Source organism: Odocoileus virginianus, chromosome 1, assembly GCF_023699985.2.
Source record: "Odocoileus virginianus isolate 20LAN1187 ecotype Illinois chromosome 1, Ovbor_1.2, whole genome shotgun sequence".
In the NCBI taxonomy this organism is placed as follows: Eukaryota; Metazoa; Chordata; class Mammalia; order Artiodactyla; family Cervidae; genus Odocoileus; species Odocoileus virginianus.
In genome coordinates this window covers 9,107,639-9,129,734 of record NC_069674.1, presented here as the reverse complement: position 1 = coordinate 9,129,734, position 22,096 = coordinate 9,107,639, and the positions used below count along the sequence as shown (strand labels likewise).

The following is a 22,096-nucleotide window of genomic DNA, read 5'->3' as shown; positions in this document are numbered from 1 at the left end:
AATAAGATAACTCCCAAGATCATTCACAGCCAGCCATCACAAGCTTTGCTGGAGTTAGGGTTCCATACTCAATGCAAGGAGAAGCCCTCAGGAACAAGAGCCAGAAATAATCTGATCTGCTTTTTAAAAGATCCATCCGGCAAGTGCAAAGAAAATGGATCTTGAAGGGATAAAGGTTGAAGCAGGAAATAAGTGCCCAATAAATATTTATTACATGAAAAAATGGAATAAATTTGATGTACTGTGCTGAACATTATATTTATTGGATATAGGCATATGAGCTGAAATGCTGATCCTGTATGATTTTCTCTGAGAACATCTATTTAAAACTGCGGGTGTCTCTTCCTTTTAGTTGAAAGATATAGGTCTGTTGTGGACAGAAGACCTTAAAATTGCTGCATGATAGAGGGGGGCATCACTTCAAGTAAATTCCTGGGATCAAAATGAAAAGTGGTAAGAAAAATCTGGGCTTCCCTGATGACTTAGCAGTAAAGAATCCATCTGCAATGCAGGAGACATGGGTGCGATCCCTGCATTGGGAAGATCCACTGGAGAAGAAAATGGCAACCCACCCCAGTGTTCTTGCCTGGAAACTGCCAAGGACAGATGAGCCTGCAGGGGGTACAGTCCATGGGGTCACAAAAGAGTCAAGATACGACTCAGTGGCTAAAAAACAACAGCAAGAAAAATCTGACCATTTCATATTTATTAGGAGATCTACACACTCAAGAATAAATCCAGTGTTCAGATTTTATCCAAAGTGACCTTGGAGATGGCAGACCTCAAAAGCTTGTAATCATATACAACTTGGCTTTTGTCCTTGTTCTATTGTTCTTTGGGCTTCCCTGATAGCTCTTAGTTGGTAAAGAATCCGCCTGCAATGCAGGAGACCCCGGTTTGATCCCTGGGTTGGGATGATCCTCTGGAGAAGGAAAAGGCTACCCATTCCAGTATTCTGGCCTGGAAAATTCCATGGGGTTGCAAAGAGTTGGACACGACTGAGCGACTTTCACTTCACTTTCACTATTATTCTTTAACTGTGATGTCTCAAGCTTCTTCATCTGTATAATGGTAATGATATCAATGTCAAAGTCTTACTAAATAAAGTAACTCACTAAGAGAATTCTGGTCAGAATATTTACTACATTGCCTGCCCCGTAGGTACTCAAAAATGATTGCTATTACTATTTATTTGCTGATTTTGGCTTAATAGTTTCTACTATTTATGCTACTGAGATGGAAGAGGGGCAATTGCCTCATTGAATTCAAGGCTACTGTAATGCATATGGTAGCATGTTTGGTTGTTTCCCATTGAATGGAAATGAACAAAAGGGAAAATAGGGTCCCCTCCTTGGAGTTGTAAAGAGGGAAGATTCAGTGAGAAGATAAAGGGGATAGATGGGTTTCCTTTTATCCCTTATTGATTTTCATTATATGTCAGGTAAAATATGTCCACTCAGTTGAGTTAGTTCCAAATTTATTATCTTTACCTTTTTCTAAATTAGCATTTAAGGGCAAACTAATTGCACTTCTCTTCATGACCGCTGGCTTCATGTCTTTTGTGTGAGATGTCTTAGGTAAAGAAAACTAGATTAATTCTTCATACAGTGCATGAAAGGACAATTAATTCTCAATTTAATTATATGATCTCTTTTACCAATGAACTAACATTCTTGCATTTTCTGTGCAAAGGAGTTTAACCCTTCTATGAAGATCCAGATGTAAATAATAAAAGATCCCTACATAAAATGAAATACAAAACAATATTTATTTTTATTTTAAAACAAAAGGCAATATTTGTATGGACGTTTCCTTGATAGGTCAGTGTATGCTAAAGACCAGATTGTCAATGTTCTCACCCATTTAAACATATGTGTTGTATCAAATGTAGTGAGTGTATGTGTGTGTGTGTGCATGTGTGTGTGTGTATGTGTATGTGAAAACTAGTAACAATGATTACTTCTATGGATTGTGAGGATCCTTTCTTTCTCTGTATTGTATGGAATTTTATAAGATCAGGCAAAATTTAAAAAAAAAAGATCTTATTTCCAGTGACAAAGAGTAGGCCAGCAATGTTTGAGCAAGAAGTACACAAAACAATGTATGAATCATAAAAAATATGCAAGGAAATTATGATGAAAATGAAGATATATAAAATTAGAGTTGAGTTGGAGTCATCAGTATTTTGCCCTGAGGAAGAGCAAACATTTTTTCCAGAATTCTCCTATAATATGATTTTTTAAACCACTTACTTTCTATTGCTATGACATAGGAAATCATAGAAAAACTTATCCAAAGTTAGAAATGGACATTTGAAATAATGAAAAAAAAAAAACCTGAAGACACTCTGGATAAGATGGAACTTAGTCATCTAAATTCATACCCCTAGGAATAAAATATCGTTTTTTTTAAATTGTAAAGAGCATGCTTTTTTCCATGTGTTAATATCGGGAAAACTGCAGTCTAATACTAATCTCTGCAAATCACAACTATCCTAGAAATTATTTATTAGATCAGGTTAAGTTGAAATAACTGAACTTGAAAAAAAAGTTATCAAATATACTGGACGAGCATGTCATGTTTCAGTTTCTAGTACTCACTATACATTCAAGGAGTAATGCAATATTTAAACATCAAAATGTATATGTAAATTATTTAATTCAAAGACATTTGGCTCCCAGGTAGAATTACACCTTTTCCATAGAGAAAAGTAAATGGGGTGTGGGATTTCCACAGATGGCATATAGAATGAGCTCAGTTTGTTTGGGTTTTTTAATAGAATGCTAAAGTTAGCAAAGTTCTGAGGTGAAAAATGCTGAGCCTAGTCAAGGAATGTGTGCTGAGGAAAGAAGACAAAGCAACATCTTTCTAAGTGCATCAAAACAAAGACCTTCTGGAACCAGTGGCCTGCGTTTATAGGGAATAAAAATAGTGGGCCTGCTGTAGCTGCAGAGAAACAGATTGTGAAGTTATTGTTGGTGCTGTGCCTCTGTTCCTTTCTCTTTCTTGTTTTCTTTCTCTCATTTTTTCTCTCCTCCATCCATTCCTCCTTCCCTCCCTCCCTTTCTTCTTCTCTCCTCTTTATTGAGAAGAAAATTAAACATACACACACACACATGAAATCATAGTCTTGAGAATACAGTCTCTAAAGCAGTGCTAGATCCCATGCCAGTCTTTGGTCTGAGTGTGGAAACCGACATTCCTTATAATTTGTGAAGCATTTACGGGACTATATTAATCTCAGTGATTCCTCAGGGAACACACCTAAGTCATGGCTTCAGTCTCTTTTTCATCCAAATCCTAAAACTATCCGCTAGGCTAGATAAGAAATAGCTCCTTATTTGTCCAAAGAATTTTCCAGTGTGAAGCAGTGTAGACAAAGCATGCTTTGTCCGGGAAGTCAGGGAAACAGCGCAGAGGATGACATCGTCCACAGTAGCTGGAGACTCAGGCAGCTGCAGACTCTGCTGAGAAAGACACCGACTGGCTGTCATTGGACACCTTGGGGGGCAGGCAGAGCAGAAGGAAAATCAGGAGTGGGAGGTGTCATGCAGTCCTGGGGTGCCCACCAAGATGGGCGTCTAGGCCTTGAAATGAGCATCGCCACGGGAAAGACAGGCCATCTCTGGGAGGAACTGAGATGCTCTTAGGGGAGCCAGAGAAGGAAATTAGTACAACCACTTAGCTTGCAGTTCGAGACAGTTTTGGCCATAAGGAGCCACGCGGGAGGCTACTGGCTGGAAATAGAAGGCTTTAGGGCGAGGTATGGCCTCTCAACTTGGCCCTGACCATGGAGCCATGAAACCTGAGGCTGGTGGTCATGCAGTTCTGGGTTCAGAGTCAGGAGTTGAATGCATGCAAAGTAGAGAACATTGTGTGATGTATCCCCCTGAGAATATGCCTTTTACAGTGTTTCCTCTTTTTTTTTTTTTTTTCTGAATGTGAATCAAATGTTGCTAGAATTTAAATATATGAATACGAAGGGGAAACGAAGGCATGGGATGGATTGAGATGTAGGGATGGATACGATGTATTGCTATGATATGACGTATGATACTGATATGATGTATGAAACAGATAACTAATGAGAACCTATTGTATAGCACAGGGAACACTATACAATGCTGTGTGGTGACCTGAACAGGAAGGAAATTCAAAAAAAGAGGGGATATACATGTAACCGATTCACTTTTCTGTACAGTAGAATCTAATCAACATTGTAAGGCAACTCCAATTAAAAAACAAAACAAAACAAAACAAAAAAACCAGAATTTCCATCCTGGTAGGACTGTTTGGTTCTGGAGTTCTTTGTCATTCTTATTTTCTGGGTATTTACTTGCATTTCCAAATGTGTGATATAAAACATATATTGTAAGTGCTATGATTTTAAAAGATGTGGTGAATGTTTTCCAACATTATTTCTTAATCAGAGATAACATTTGAATGCTTCTCTGATGTCAGTGACATATGGTCCGAAGTCCTCTGACCTCGCGAACTGCTGTCCAGCCCCCTTGCCAAGAAAGATCTCTCTCAGCCATGCTGTTGGAGGTGAAGGGCCACAGCCATTTCGTCTCGCTTTGCCAATCACTTCCTCTGCTCCAGCTTGAATTCATACAGAATTCTTGCAGCTAGTCTGCCTTCCTGATTGACTGAAATTGTGTGAAAATAAAACTCAAGGCCCATCTGCTCTAGTTTTCATCCAGGATTCCCTGGAAGGGAAATACACTGGAGACCAAATATTTGCCATAACTATGTGGCCGTAGTTTTGGAAGACATCCCAGTATGGGAAAATACAATGCTAAATTATTTCAAATGTTAGCATTCTCCCTCTCTCTCTACTACTGTTACCACTATGATAAAAATCATAACTTTCTCCGGGGATCTGTTTGATTTTCTAATGTTTAATGTCTGCAGAGTATGGAGACACATGCTCTAGAACAACAAGCAATCAGACTCTTTGGAAGATGGAAGGTGTAATAACTATCATTACAGTTGGAGATAAAAATGGATCATTCATCCTAATAGTCAGTCTGGCAATATGGGCACACGTGGAGTGTAGCTACAGCCATCACGGGGAAATTTCATCCTCATTGTAGCCTTAAAACTTTTCCTCTCTCTATGCTGTTCTTAACCCTCTTCATCTATATCCTCTCAATTCTTCAGGTCTTATTCATCATTTGTATGTTACCTGTTACCGTAGTGATTATTAATCATTCTTCTTTGTGGATACATGGAATATTTATCATATTGAACCAGGGGTTGGAAAACTTTCTCTGTAAAAGGTCAGATAGTAAATCCTTTAGCTTCAGAAGCTATGTGGCCTCTTTTTGTGACATTCTGCTGAGATGTGAATACAGACATAAATGAGTGAATGGGGGTGTGCTCCAGCACAACTTGACTTACAAAAGCGAGCAGTGGGCCAGATTTGGTCTGGGGGACATGGTTGTGGACTCTTGTCCTTGACAGTGTTTGAGGGCATTAGAGTTTGAGAGAAATTTAGCTAATTTCTTCATATTATATGTGAGTCAGGGTGGCTCAGATAGTAAAGAATCTGCCTGCAATGCAGGAGACTCGGGTTCGATCCCTGGGTTGGGAAGATCCTCTGGAGAAGGGAACGGCAGCCCACTCCAGTGTTCTTGCCTGGAGAACCCCATGGAGACAGGAACCTGGCAGGCTATGGTCCATGGAGTCGCAAAGAGTTGGACACGACTGAGTGACTTAACACTTTCACACTTTCGTCTGTAGAAAGGGGGTTAACCTCCTAAGGTCACACACTTAGGAGAAAGCCAGGGGTGACAAGGTCACCTAAACCACAGTCCTGTATTTTTAATTTACTTGTTACTTTCAAGATTTGATTATGTTCTAGTCAGCATTGAATTACAGACTGGTATTATTTTCTTGTTTCATATTTAATTACTTTATGTGGGTCCATATATTGTTACCACCCATGAGAGAATGGGAAATAGATACATAGATAGATATTTTATTGCCCAAAGTGATTAGAACAGTGCAAAACAGGGGATAAGATCATAAAAAATATTTGTGACTACCGTCTTTCAGGAGAACATATAATTCATGTGACATTTTTCTTGCTTAGTTATGCAGTTATAGATTTTGTCTCAACTTAGAGGATTGTGAGATATCCGATCTTTAAATTATGATAATAATTCTATGGTACTTTTAAAAAAATAAATAATCTTTTATATGCTCTTACCTTTCTTGATCTCAGTTTTACTTGAATTTTGTTATTCTGATTTATATGAGTCTTTAAAAATTAGCGAAAAAATTTAATTTGGTATAAAGACTAATTTGTTATGTAAATAAAATTAAAAAGAGAAATAATAAGGATAAACTATCCTCAGATTTTATAGACTTCTGTATTTAAGTTCTAAATTTAAGCAAGTTAAATGGATCTCTTAATTATCAATTTCATTTTAATTATTTACCATGTGTAACATGGAGCTATATATTCATTGAATACTGACTTTGGAATAATGTGTTATTCCTTATTATCAAGTATTGTTGTTTAGCTGTGACTTTGCCGCCCCGTGGAATATAGCCAGGCTCCTCTGCCCATAGCATTTCCCAGGCAAGAATACTGGTGTGGGTGGCCATTTCCTTCTTCAGGGATTATCAGGTTAGTCCTACTGAGCAGATTTGGACAGAAAAAAGTTTCTCCTGGCATGGTCTTGTTGAGCTCTGCCATAGCATATGTCCTCTTCTCTTTGGTCACTAGTCAGACATCACCCAATCAAAGAGACTTTTCTTGGCTAGGCACCCAAAGCCTGCAACTCTCTGAACCTCCACCCTACCCCCAGCTTCTAGCCCCTCATTCATATTCAGCGTGTCTCGGTAGTTTTTATCACCATCCCATCCTATGAATTCACGTTTTTACCTGCTTGTTTTTGTTTTAGCTAGTTTTTACTTTCTACTGAAACATAAATTACGTGAGGACAGGAACATTGTTAGTTTCATCTACTGCTGCATTTCCTGTGTCTGACACAGCATAGGTTCTTCTATAAATTTTTTAGAATGTATTTTATTTTTTTGTTGAAGTGCAGTTGATTTCAGGTTACAGCAAAGTGTTTTGGAATCTTTTTCAGATTCTTTGCCCTTATAGATTTTTACAAAAGATTGAGTATTGTTCTCTGTGCTGTAAAGTAGGTTCTTGTTGGTTATTGGTTGTGTATTTTGTATAGAATAGTGTCTATATGTCATAATTTTTTGTTTTATTTGAATGAATAAAATAAAAATGAATAAACATTAGCACATTTTTAATATAATGGAAAATTCTGAAGTAATAGTTTCTCGTTAAAGTTCAGTGCAGAACTTACATCAAAAGTTGTACAAAGTTAGACTGACAGAAGTTAGAAAATCAGGGTTTTATATGTGTTATCAATGGCAGCTAAAATAATAGTAAATTTTTAAACAATTAATATTAAACCCTTCACTGTGGATTCTCACTTCGTAAACTGATACTTCTAAAATAAATGTTAATGTCCTGCTTTCAGTCATTTACATTTAACTTTCTGGGGAATACATTCACACATACGTGCCACATTGCTCAGAGGCACTCTCAGCATAACTGAGAAAAGGAAGCAATCTGTGTTTTACAAGGATGGATGTGTTCCCCTTAACTTCCGTTTGTACACACTGGAGTGGTGAGATAATGAAAAATAATTCATTTCCCCAGGATCACTGGGGACTTCGCTCCACTTGAGTGACTTTTTGAGAAAACTAGTTCATTCCTTCCATTGCTAGCTTTTTCTTTTTTCTTCCTGTTTGTGAATATCTGAGGGAGAAGTCATTCCAAATATACAGTGTAGTTCTGTGTCATATTAAATGGAATACTGAGCATGTGTAAACACTTGTTGGGGATTTAGGCCATCTCTCTAAAACTTAGGTGCTGTGTCATGTTGTAATGTAGCATCGTGCGTCAAGACTCTTTGAGTCTGTCACGTTTAGTTGTCCTGGTTTTTCCTTCCTCCCTTCCTTCCGTCTCCCTTTCTCTCTCCCTCCCACCCTTGCTTCCTCCCTCCCTTCTACAAATGTCGTTAGAGAGTATGTGCCAAGTGCCAGGTGCTATTCAGATCATTGGAAAGGAAGCATTAAGCAAACTCTCAAAACCTTTATTTCCAAAGCTTCCAGTCTCATGGGAGAGAAAAGCAACCAAACAATTGAATGCATGAAAACACAACACATCAGCTGGCTGTAAATGCTCTGAAGGAAAATAGAGCGAGGCGTGGTACAGAGAGCGAGGGCAGTGGGGAGACTGGGGAAGCTTGTCTGCCTTGTGAGAGATGACATTGAACGGAGCCTGGAGGGATGAGCCTTGAGGTCACTGGAAGAGTAACTGCAAAGGTCATGGCAGGAGCAGGTCTGTAGTTGCAGTCAGAAGGAAAGTGTGGCTGGACAGTAATGGACAAGGATGCTGGAGGATGCGATCAGTGTGGAGGCTGCTGTGGGTCACTGGGGGACCTTGGACTTCATTCCAAGTGACTGAGGGCAGGAGCCAGAGGATATTTTGAGTGCAGGAAATACCTTGCCCACCTGTGTATTTTTTAAACTGCCCTTTTGGCTGCTGTGTACAGGAGTACTCTGGCAAAGGAGGAGGAAGGAAGACTGCAGTCACATAAGTGATGGCCAGTGGCTGCCTGGAACAGGGGATCAGCAAAGTGAGATGGTAGATTTGGGGTATTCCAATATGATAAGACATAGCACCTGATGCAGTCTCCCAGAGACCAAGAGGATGCAAAGAAGAGCTCCAAGAGTTGAGTCCTGGGCACTTTAACGTGTATAGACACTAGGAAGGTGAGAACCACCCATCAAAGTGGAATGGGAGAGTCAGCAGTAGTAAAGAAGGAGGGGGGAAAATAGTTCATGTCAGCACAGAAGCCAAGTAAAAATTAGAACTCCAGTGCAGCTGATTGCTCAAGTGTAATGAGAACTGACTAAAATTTTAGACAGCAATGCTTTTGTGTTGGTGGTTATCTTGTGTTCTTTCTTACTGGTATCTCCTTCCTAATTTTTTAGTTTGGATATTATTCCTCCTGGTCTTCTCTCCTCCAAGCTCATATTTCTAATCCTGAATCCTTATAATGAATAAATAGTTGAAGATTTTGAGGAGACCCCAAATCCAAAATCTTGTTAAACAAACAGCCACAACTTCATTCATGATTCTGAGATAGCAGGCCTACATTGAGGTCCTTTGGAATAATGCACTTTATCATAGCTATAACTTGAAAATCAGAAGGCTGTTGAAATTGTGCTAGGGTTCATTAGAATCATCAGTGTTAAGTTATATAAATTATGATTGTTTGCTAGATGTATCATGTACCTTAAAATTTTCACTGTATTCAATAGTGATTTTAACAAAAACATGTCAGTGATTATTCAGTCTTTATTAAAGCTGGCTTTCTTTTCTTTTCAGAAAAATGTGATGAGCCACTTGTGTCTGGACTACACCATGCAGCTTTCAGTAGCTCGTCCTCTATGTCTGGGAGCTATTCACCTGGCTATGCCAAGATCAACAAGCGAGGGGGTAAGGCAACTTTCAATTCATTTGTCAACAAATGTGTTATGTAAGAACATATTATATTTACACAGCATTTTTAAAGTATATTTTATTGTACAGCAGCTAGTGGCTGACAACCAAAATCATTCTTCCCACTTCTGTTAACAGTCATAGACACACTTCCTGTAAGCCTGTTTTATAGCCACTATTTTGGAATGATATTGATAAAATTGGGCTGGAAATAACAGATGATGTATTAAAATGGAAGAATTTTTTGTAGCCACTATGGAAGGCTTCCCAGGTGGCGTTAATTGTCAAGAATCTGCCCGCCAATGCAGGAGATGTGGGTTCGATCCTTTAGTCAGAAAGATTCTGTGGAGAAGGAGGTGGCAAATCACTCCAGTATTCTTGCCTGGGAAATCCCATGGACAGAGGAGCCTGGTGGGCTTAGTCCATGGGGTCACGAAGAGTCAGACACGACTGAGCTACAAACAGCAACAACTATTGTGGAGTGATATAGAAAAAAATTTAAGCTGCAAATAGAGATGGTAAAAAAGAGGAAGAATTTTTGGAGTTCATATGATAATGAGTTCAAAATGACATAAAAATTCTGAGTTAAGGAAATATTTGTTAATCAGAAAATCATGTAAAAAGATGTTAAAAAGAATAGGTTCCAAAGATATGTACCATGCACGAGGAAGAATAGTTTGTATTAACTGCTTTTTCTCCTTTTATTAATGTACACATTTAGTTTCTATTGAAAAGGCAGGATGAAAAATTATGACTCATTGCAGTTTCTCCTCTAGTGCCCAGAATTTAGCTTTGTTATTAAAGTCATGTGAAAAATTTTGTATATTTGCAGGTAAAATTTGACTTTTAGACTGTAAAGTCATAGTACCATTATAATTAGTAATTTCAAAGTGGACAGCAGCTAATAAAGGGTAAAAGAAGATAATTAAGAACAGAAACTTAAAACTCTTTTGCTTCAAAGAAATCCTGGTATAAATATCAATGAATGACAACTTGGAAAGATACAGCATTTTCTTAGATAAATATGTATTAACTGACAGGGACCATAATTTTTATTCAGTAAGACAGGAGATACTAAGTTTAAATCATAAATTCAGGGGGGAAAATGTGAAAAGTTAAAGAAGGAAGGAAAGGAAGGAAAACAGGGAGAGAAAAAGCATGAACAAAGGCTGAAAAAAGAAAACAGGAGAAAACCCAAAGAGGGAGGAAAAAGGAAGATGGGAAGAAAGAAGGGATATCAGAACAGAGAGAAAAAAATATTAGAATCAGAAAGAACAAAAGGGAGAAAAAAATACATAAGGAAAAAGTAGAATAATATATATACAAAAATTCCTGGAAGTATAAAGATATCATAATCAGAAAAAAAAATTGGTGAAAGAGATACACAGGCAAAGATAGAGGACTATAAATTTCAAATATATATATATATATATATATATATATGTACAGCTTTGATTTAAAAGTAGTATTCATCAGCTATTTTTTTTTCAATGTGCTGTTACTTTAAATTGTGGTATAATTGACGTAACATTATATTAGCTTCAAATGTACAGCATAATGATTTCATGTATGCATTTGTATGTATTGCAAAATGATCACCACAATAAGTCTAGTTAACATCCATCACTATACACAGTTACAAACATTTTTTCTTGCAGTGAGGACTTTAAGATCTAGTTTTTTTCTTGCAGTGAGGACTTCAAGATCTAGTTTCTTAGTAGCTTTCACATATGTAGGACATTATTGTTAACTATAGCCAGCATACTGCATATTATATCCTCAAGACTTATTTTATAACTGGAAATTCGTGCCTTTTGACTCCCTTCTCTCATTTCACTTAACTCTCAACACCCTGCCTCTGGGAACCATCAACGAGTTCTCTGTATCTGTGTAGTTATTCTTTTTATTGTGTGATTAGGGCTTCGCAGGTGGCGCTAGTGATAAAGAACTCGCCTGCTAGGGCAGGAGATGTGGGTTCCATCTCTGGGTCAGGAAGATCCCCTGGAGCAGGAAATGACAACCCACTCCAGTATTCTTGCCTGGAGAATTCCATGGACAGAGGAGCCTGGCAGGCCACAGTCCATGGGGTCACAAAGAGTCAGACACAACTGAGCTACCAAACAAGTTTTCAAAAATTTTCTTTCAATATGTCAAATAATGAAAAATTTAATATATTCCTTTTCCATTAAATTAACCAAAGCTAAACCAACCCCCCCCCAAAAAAAATACAGACAGAAAAAACAAGAAACAGAGAACTTGCCATATCCAAATTCATAATTATGATGCAGACCAGTCCAGTACTAATAAATGTGGGACAACATAGAAAAGGGAAAAGAAATAATACATGTACCTCCTGATGTCAAGAGGATGTGATATTCCCTAAAAGAAGTATCATGATGTTGAAAGATCAAAAGCAACTTTAATGAAAGGAAGCAGAATCTCAAAATTTTTTTTAGGAAGTTCTGTGGGAAAAGAATACTGATGAAACGTTATACCTAGTGAATTTGAGCAAGTCAAATTTTGTCAAGAGTGCAACTTCTTTGGGCATACATATGAAACAACCCAACCAACAGTGAGATGAGTGGAAAAAAAGAATAAAGAAACCACGGTCCAATGATAGACTGAGCAGTGAATCATTTAAATATAAGATCGTGACTAGATTGGTGCTGGAGAAGACTCTTGAGAGTCCCTTGAACAGCAGAGATCAAACCAGTCAACTCTAAAGGAAATCAACTCTTAATGTTCTTTGGAAGGGCTGATGCTTAGGTTGAAGCTCCAATACTTTGGTACTGATGTGAACAGCCAACTCACTGGAAAAGACCTGATGCTAAGAAAGATTGAAGGCAAGAGGAGAGGGGGCCGCAGAGGATGAAAGGGTTAGAGAGCATCGCCGACTCAATGGACATGAATCTGAGCAAACTCCAGGGGATAGTGAAGGACAGGGAAGCCTGGTGTGCTGCAGTCTGTGGGGTCGCAGAGAGTCAGTCTCAACTTAGCAACTGAACAACAAGACAGCTAGGAATTACAGTTGTAGAAAGAGTGTAAATGTTCCAGATGTAGAATCTAAAATATTAAATACCAAACTATGGGATTCGATATATGCTTTTTCTCCACAAACTTTCAGAGCAGGCGGCCACTGGATGATATAACTTTTAAGTGTGATATAACTTAAAGTGTGTTGATATAACTTTTAACTTTTGTTTTGTTTTTGTTTTTTTAAGAATTAATTCACTTTATGAAGAAACATCAACATTTTTATTGTTGCTCTCATTTGAGTAAAGTTCTATTAAAATATTTTTGCTTTAAAATAGTACAGGATGCCACTTTGAATTAGTTAGAGGTGTCTATCTAGTCATATATGTAAAGTGAGGTATCTGAAATTAAACTTCTAAAATGTTAGCTTTCATTTTTAACCTGGAAGATAGGATTTGAGTGATGTTTTCATCTTCTTTTAAACAGATTTCTTTATAGTTTATAGAATGTATGCATCTATATTTACAGTAGATAGTGTTAGTCACTCAGTCATGCCTGACTCTTTGTAACCCTGTTGACTGTGGCCCACCAGTCTCCTCTGTTCATGGGCTTCCCCAGGCAGGAAGACTGGAGTGGGTAGCCAATCCTTTCTGCAGGGGATCTTCCTGACCCAGGGATTGAACCTGGGTCTCCTGTACTGCAGGCAGATTCTTTACTGTCTGAGCTACCAGGGAAGCCCAATGCATACATGCATATAAATAGAAGTATAAATACAATGCATTTCCTATAAAAAAGTTGTTTCAAAACCAAAATATTATTTAAAATATTTATGATTTCATAGTTGTTTGGCAGCTTCTCTCTGATTTTTGATGCAGTAGATTATCATGTGTTGGGGTAAAAATGTGATGCTGTAGTTCATAGGGGAAAAGCCTTGTCTGTGCTATAGTCTTGCACTTAGGGCCCATCTTGCCAACATTTGTTCTGCGAGGAAGTTTATTTACTTATATTACTTTCCAGAGACCTCTCTTGCTTCTCAGAGGTGTATGTGCCTAGTTGCCCATAATGCCCTCCCCTAGCTCACCCCACATTATCTACCTGTTTGAGACCATCACACACTGGCCATCTCTCTACTCATCATGTCGCCATTCCTGTGCGTGTACATAAAAGACACCCATATGCAGGGCTAGCTTGACCCTGGTTAATAACCTCACTGTGGATCAAGGTAGCAAGTACCAGAGAGGAGGATTACTTCCTCTAGAAGAAAACAAAAAAATCCACATATGGTTCTTTCAATTAAAAACAAAGTTTTTTATTCCATCATAAATTTTATAGGCAGACACCCTTGGAAGAGGAGTCACGTTGACTGAAATTCATTTTAAGATATAAGTGGCTAATGACCAGCAGTGATTAAGAATTGTTTTGTTTTTCGTGCAGCACAAAATTATGTATCTTAAAATTAAAGGCAGCAGAGCATTCCACAGGGAGAAAAAATATAAAGAATATGTCAGGGAGGCAAGAAATGCTAGAGATATATTTTCTTACTTGACTATTGGCAAGAATCATCTGATTTATACACCACATAACCATTTGAAAGCAGGGAGATCTTATACTAACAGAAAAGGAGAAAAGAGTGTAATTTACTAATTATACAAATACAGGAAAGAACAAATTCAGTTAAGCATTATGTTGATAAACATTGCTTCAAGTTTTATCATTTATTTAAATGATATTCTTCAAATACATTTTAGAGAGCTAGATTTATGAATACACAGAAAAGCAGAGTATAAAAGCAAATATACATTCAGATGACAGATTGACACATGTTTACAGAATGGGGTTTAGCTTTTGGGTTCCTGCGATACAGATCCATCTGGTGCACGCTTGGTGTCAGGGACAGAAACATACCAAAACTGGGCGGGGGTGGGGGGAGCGAACGAGATGTTTAAATGAAAAAAATCCACTTGTAATTCTATCATGTCTTTTGAAGCCTATTGCTTTAAGAGTTTTTGTTTGTTTTGGAACAGTATCTACCTCTTATGGTTCTGTGTTCTGGATTTATCTTAATTCACTGGCGCTTTCCCAGGCTTGTGTCATTCTGAGTCAATAGCAATTAGATGGATTACTCTTTCTAAAACGTAGCACAGATATTAAACCTTTGAGAATTTTGTGTAAGATATCCACCACTTTATTATATAGTACTTTCAGATTATAAAATACCTTCATATAGGTTTTAAATGTCCCTTGATCTTCACAACAACCTTGTTAGAAAGAACACATTGGAGATGCCCACCATTTCTTCTGCCAAACATTTTACTCCACATGCTTTCTACTGTCTACTTCCCCTAAGAGACAGTCATTCTTCCACATAGCCACAGGTGATGGGAGAGAACCCACGATCTCAACTGATGCCGTCCGAATATCTGTTTTATTTGTGCAACATAAACTCAGGAACTAAGAGAACCGCTGGGTAAATCTTGATGGTGGTGATGGTTTAGTCACTTAGTGTGTCTGACTCTTTGCAATCCCAGGGACTGCAGCCTGCCAGGCTCCTCTGTCCATGGGACTTTCTAGGCATAGATACTGGAGTGGGCTGCTGTTTCCTACTCCAGGGGAATTTCCCAACCCAGGGATCAAACTCTTATCTCCTGCATTGCAGGTGGAGTCTTTACTGCAGAGCCAGCAGGGAAACCCCCAAAGCATGGCAGGCCACATATAAATAAGACAGAGAGGAGTGATGCAGATGCTAGAGAAGAGATGAAAGTTTGAGGACACGTGGGTCTAGGTAGAGGATGGAAAAGTCCCTGGTCTCATTCCTCTTCCTCTGCTTCACTTCTGCTTGCACCTGGGAAACTCACCTTTCTGATTCTAATAATCACCTCCTCTGGCCTGAGCTGATTGTAATAAATCTGGTTACGAAAGAACTCCTGATTAAAAACCATGAAATGTTATCACTGTTGCATTGGAATTAACCCAAAGATAGAATGTGAAAAGAGATGGAAATTTTGCAACAAGTCTCTTTCATCCCTTTGCCGCTTACTTTTTCTTAGTAGATACTGAACTGCTTGCTGCTCCTCAGACGTTTTCTTTTTAGAGAAAAAAACATTTTTAGGTTTGCTTCTTGGATAGTCCCTTCTGTATTAGGAACCTGTCACCTTCTCTCTTAAACCCAAGGGCAGAGACTTGTAGTGGTGGCAGGGCTTCCCAGGTGGCGCTAGTGGTAAAGAATCCACCTGCCGATGTAGGGGACATAAGAGATGTGGGTTCGATCCCTGAGTTGGAAGATCCCCTAGAGGAGGGCATGGCAATCCACTCTAGTATTCTTGCCTGGAGGATCTCATGGACAGAGGAGCCTGGTGGGCTACAGTCCATAGGGTTGCAAAGAGTCGGACATGACTGAAGCGACTTAGAACATGTGCATCCTTTATGTCCTCCGGACGGGAGAACAGATTGCATTTGTAGGCCATAGAGGTGATGAGCACTTTGAGGAGGAATATGTCTATTAGAGTCATCTGGAAACACCACTGGATCAAGTCTCTTAATGGTTCACACTTATATCCTAAGAAGAACCGCAGTCCATCTCTTCCCTTTTCTTCAAGTATACCACTGAAGTGAAATCATTCCTATCATGCCTTGCTGCCTTAGCTTGGCCCTATCATTGCTTCCCCCATTTCTCTGCTTCCTGTTGGCCGGGAGGGTAATTAGCAGGATGCCAGCCTCTTGTCCAGGTCACACTGTCACCCTTACACAGCTTGGACTGCCTCCTGTAGCAGCCGGGTGGCTCAGCAAGTCATCATATCGTACCACACCTTCTCTGCTCTTCCGGGCTTCATTCCTGCTGCTCTTGGGAACTGAAGCCTTCTCTCCTGTGATGCACAGCCAGTTCTCGTGTCCCTGAGTTAAGTTTGTGAAAGCCCTCCTTTGCCTCTTTCTATTCCTTCTCCCCTTTCTGCTTTAATTGGTAAAAGGAGCTGTCACAATGAATTAAACCCCGAACGGTAGCTGGTACACTATGAATTAGGGAATAGGCTACAATGATTCCAGGAGGACTTGGTGCCATTAACGCCTCCTGCTGCTGCCTTGCTGCTCTCTCCAGCCTCTGATCCATTCCTCAGTCCTCTGTTGCCCAGGCCTGGCCATCAGTATCCGCCAGATCAGGTCGTGTACTCAATCTATGTGAGAAGGCTCTTCCCTTAGACTACAGCATCCAGGCTTAGTATGAGGTAGACTAAAGTTTCCACTTGCCATGCTCCTGGCCATTTTTTTCAGCTTCCACTCCACTAATTCCCTTCTTTTTCCTTCTCTAGCCTCTATCACTTATTCAGTATTTCTCTTAATCCACTCACTGATTATTGATTGTGCTTTAGTATGAATTCTTTAGTCCAAGTATCAGTAGGAGCAGTTGCATTTTAACAGCAGATCTTTGGGAGCAAGAAGAAAAAAATAATAATTCCAGAGAACTGTTTTTCTTATGTAGTTTCTCAGGATATTTGACATTCCTATTGGACAGGTTATACTTCTTCATCTTCAAATTACTCTCCTGCAAAGCCCTGCTGATTTTGCCAGTTCTCATGTGGTGCCAAGTAGTGGAAAAAGAATGACTGTATCCATGCATAACTAGGTTCCAATACAGAATCAACCAAGGGTGAGGATGGTATTAGTCAATTATTTTGACTTTCTGCATCTCAGCTTCCTGATATCTGTGATTATGGTTATATAATTTATCATCCAAACCAGGAACTTTTGACCATGGCAGTGCTATTAATAATTTTACCAGGGGAATTCTACAGGTATGGTGCCTCTGTTTGTATTCTGAAATGGAATCGATTATATAATTTTGCAGAGCCATTGTGAAGATTAAATGAAGTAATCTACACAAAGTGTACTGCATTTAAATATTAGTCTCTTTCTGATCAATCCCCCTCAACTCCCCAGAAGGCACCACATGTATTAATACTTTATAACAGATTGAATGAAATGTTTCTCATTACAAAAACAATGCCTCCTTAAAAAGTGATTTTTAGCTTTTGTGTATTTCCCAATGTGTGTGTTTTTCTTCTATCGTCACATAAAATAAAAGTGATATTATAATAATTGAAAGATTAATAAAAAATAACATTTAAATTTTTTTCATGATTTTTTACACAAATTTTAGACTGCTAATACTTAAATGTCCCCCTACTTTTCTGACCTCAAATCCTTTCAATAAAAATGAACTGACATCTGAGATTTTCAAATGTTATTATGTTACTATTATTTATATATCATTTGAATTAGATCTTATAGAATCCAATCTAATATATATATTTATTCATTTTGAGATACAGAGAAAAGCCAAAAATAATTGTTCTGGACTTTAGGGATAACAGAAATATCATTTTCCCCTCATCTTTTAAAATTCTGACTTGTTTTTAAAATATATTTGAAATGTCTTCTTTGTATCAATAGGTCTTTTATTCTTGAATAAGAGTTGCCATCTAACATAGCAAATTTTAATTTATTTTTTAAATTTAATTCTCAAATATTAATCAAATTTCTGACTTCACTGGGAGTTTTGCAAAATTAAATGGGCAATAGCGGATACATTTGTATCACTGATATGTGTTTGAAAAATTACTGAATGCTGGAAGCATGTTTACTGGGGAATGTTCATAAATTTGTTTAGACATGCCTTTTTAATTTGAAAATAATATTACTATGTTTCTGCTCGGCATCAAATTTTATAATGATGAAATTTTAATACCTTCTTTTGTGTTCCCTATAGAAATATATGCTGGTTTTGTAGCATTTCTCATAGAGTACTAATCCCCAAGGTGTGTGATGTGAATGCAAGCTATGAACACACACATATATACACAGCCTTTCCACAATTATGGGCTTCTCTGGTGGCTCAGAAAGTAAAGAATCTGCCTGCAATGCAGGAGACCCGAGTTCGATCCCTGAGTCAGGAAGATCCCCTGGAGGAGGAAATGGAAACCCACTCCAGTATTCTTGCCTGGATAATTCCATGGACAGAGGAGCCTGGCAGGCTATTGTCCATGGGGTCGCATAGAGTCCAACAAGACCGAGCAACTAACATTTTCACTTTCACTTTTCACAGTTAAATCAGCCAGGCAAATACTGTGTTTGGTGATACTCTCTAGGGGAACTAGAGAGAGACTCTTCATCATGAAATATCTTCAGAGCCAGCAGAACACAGTCTCACTTTGAAAGAAGCTCTTATAAAATTTAGCCAAACATTCTATACATCAGTGGTTTTCAACAGGGTTTGTTTAGTATGCTTGGAATTACAATTGTGTCCCATGAGTTTCACTACTTACTGTTTCTAAAATTACTGCTTTTCAAGGCTGCATGATAAGAATATGATGGATGATGATTTGGGGTTTAGCAGATTTTTTTTAAATTATCAAAGATTATAATTGCATAATACTGAGAAGTATAGAACAAAATACAATTATGGGAGGGTAATTGCTCTACAATATTGTATCGGCCTCTGCCACACATCAACAAGAATCAGCCACAGGTATGCATGCGTCCCCTCCCTCTGAGCCTGCCCCCTGTCTCCCTCCCCCCCACCCCTCTCGGTTGTCACGGAGCAAGGTGTTGAGAGCAGCCTGTGTCACACAGCAAATCCTCACGTGCTGGCTCTTTTACAAGTGGTATGTGTATGTTTCCATGCTATTCTCAGAGAAAGCGAGTTTTTAGATTCCAGGCATTTGAAATAAAGAAATATTAATTGTCTGAAGGAAGTTGCTCATTTGCCATGTCCATAGCTCCTAGTTGCCACCAAGAAAGTCATAAGTTGCCATCTTCGAAATGACTCTGGGATATTACTTTTCTAACACTCTCTTTATATCACGGAGAAGGCAATGGCACCCCACTCCAGTATCTTGCCTGGAAAATCCCATGGACAGAGGAGCCTGGTAGGCTGCAGTCCATGGGGTCGCGAAGAGTCGGACACAACTGAGTGACGTCACTTTCTTTTCACTTTCATGCATTGGAGGAGGAAATGGCAACCCGCTCCAGTGTTCTTGCCTGGAGAATCCCAGGGACGGGGGAGCCTGGTGGGCTCCTGGCTATGGGGTAGCACAGGGTCGGACACGACTGAAGCGACTCAGCAGCAGCAGCAGCAGCTTTATATCACGATATTAATACCCGATTGTCTAAAGTGAAATTTATATTATGTGTTCTAATTTTGCTTTCCAGCCAGTATTGAAAACCGTGCCATTTGCCACTTGCCTTATAAAGTTTAGGGCATGTGGGGTTGGGAATCTTGACATCTGAAATAAAGAAATATACTTAAATAGTAGTTTGAGAAGATGGACAGATTAAATATCTTTTTGTGGATGTTGCAATGGAGTTAGAGGAAGTAGGTTTCCCTTTTATCCCTGGAGAGACCTTGAGCTACTTCTTCCCTTCATTTAATTTCCCTAATTATGTTACTCCTGTAATGAGAAACTTGGATGGGATGATCTCTGGGACCTTGCCATCTCTGAACACCCTCACCTTGTAGCCAAGTTGAATCACAATTCCCAGGTCTGAAACTTCATGAGCCACTACAGAATCCCATGGTCTGGACTACCTCTTCCTTTGTGCACAGAAGTATTTTCCACTAAATAACTTTTGAAAGTAGCCAGGATATCTGGGAGAAAACATTTATGGAATAAAGTTTCTACAAATTGAATTTTTTTCTTTCTAAACCATTCTGAAATAGATGCCAGGGGTATGCTTAGAGATTAGATGTTTAATTATCCCTTTGCTCTTTGCTAATTTTATTCAAAGAGAGACTTTAATATTTTCCACTTCTCTGCCAAGAAGGTGGAGAATTTATGTGACTGATTTATACCTGATCAGAAGTATTTTTTTTTAAATAAAATTCTTGGCATCATCCCAAACCACTTTAACACAGTATTGTGTTCAACTCTCAAAGAACATTTTCTGAATGAATGAACAAATATATTGAATTATATTTATTGCATAGATTTCCATTCACTTTAAACTTCAGAGGCTTATTGCTTCTCTGTGGAGATGATTTGTTAAATCAAGAGTGGGTATTTGCTAACATTTTTCAGTTTCAAAAAAATTATTTCACAAGTTATTTAGTCACTGTTGTAGCCATCTGGGGTCCAGACAGTAATAGAGAGAATAAGTGACCATAGTAACTGCTATTGTCATCATTTCTAAATATGTATGTAAATATATATACATCTAAATATCAATTTTGTAGTGTGTTCATGCAGATCAATTGAGAAATGGTCCTATTGGTTTCTCCCATTGCTTTTAAAATGGTTAAGAGTTACCGTGAAGGTAATGATGTTGAGTTGGTAAATCATGCCCCTTGTATTTCAGGATGTTTCTTTCACAGATGAGGTTTTCAGTGTTAGCTGATCCATCCACGTGGTAACAGGTGCCTTTGGGTGACAAAGCATGTTCTATCAGTCCTTCCATCTTGTGTTTCGCCCATAAGGAATACACTCTGTGTCCTATTTGCCATAGTGTAGCTCTGGGAAGAAAGGAAGGTCAGAAATGAGCAGGGCATGCCGTCAAGTTGCTCTCTGGGAAATTCACATCAACTGATCACATGAAGGTCACCGCCCAGTGAGGGGCACTCCACAAGAGCACCGGTTCATTCAATGTGATTACGGCACAAACAGCCACACATGTGAAAAATACAGTTCAAATCCTATAATTACCTTTCTTCTGCAATAGATGAGTGACTCTTCATTATTTTTCAGTATCTCCTCTTCTATGATTAGAGAAAGTTCCATGCTTTTTTGCCTGTTTGCCTCCTCCCCCTTATTTCATTCAATAAGAGAAAAAAGAGGCCAAGTTATTTCCAAGACAGTTGGGTGGATTTAATCTAGTAATGGCTCTATTAGCAACCTGGTTAGGTCATGCTTATCACAATGAATAGGCCCTTGGCTTTTACCTTGAGCAAGTTAATGACTTTTTCCACCCATTTTTCATTGGGAAGAATAAAAACACGAGAATCACCCACTCTTATATTCACGTCTTGCAATACAAATTCTGAAAATGCTGTCACTAATAACAATTCAAATCAGTTCAGTCTCCGTTGGTGCACTGCCCTGTTATACTCTGCAAATGAGCAGTCCGCATCTGCATTGTTTACTCATTTCGTTTCTTTAAAACCAAGATATATGTTTGACATGAATATTGCTGGCAATAAACCATGACATTCAAGACAGTCTACTTTTATTGTTCTTGCCTCTTTAATGTTAAAATGTAAACACAAATTGTAGAAAGCTTTATTCTGGTTTTTATTCCAAGGTCACTTTTTATTTTGCTTTTTCTTAGCTATTTTTATTTGCTTAGCAATGCAAGGAATTCAAGTTGTAGGTTTCTATTTTGCTTTGCTTTGTTCCTCAGTAACTTCTGGAATTTACTTCTTTTGTACCTGTTCTTCCACTTTAAAATTGGTGGGTGATGCTACTTATCTCAGTGAGAGGGTCCTTGTCTGAATTTTATCTGTTATCTCCATGTCACCAGACATCTACAGCCAGGTAGACTGTCTGCCTCCAGGGTGAACTGTTTTGTGTTAAAAGGTTTTTGCCAGAGCATATG

General features: G+C 38.5%; 1 protein-coding gene across 1 annotated transcript in view; it reads left to right on the top strand.

Moving 5' to 3' along the window:
• Positions 1-22,096, top strand: part of CNTNAP2 (contactin associated protein 2) — a 2,220,467-nt gene that overhangs the window by 648,132 nt on the left and 1,550,239 nt on the right. Inside the window, exon 3 of the mRNA XM_070460949.1 lies at positions 9,431-9,541. Within this exon, the coding sequence (XP_070317050.1) occupies positions 9,431-9,541 (111 nt within the window). The remainder of the gene's footprint in view (positions 1-9,430; positions 9,542-22,096) is intronic.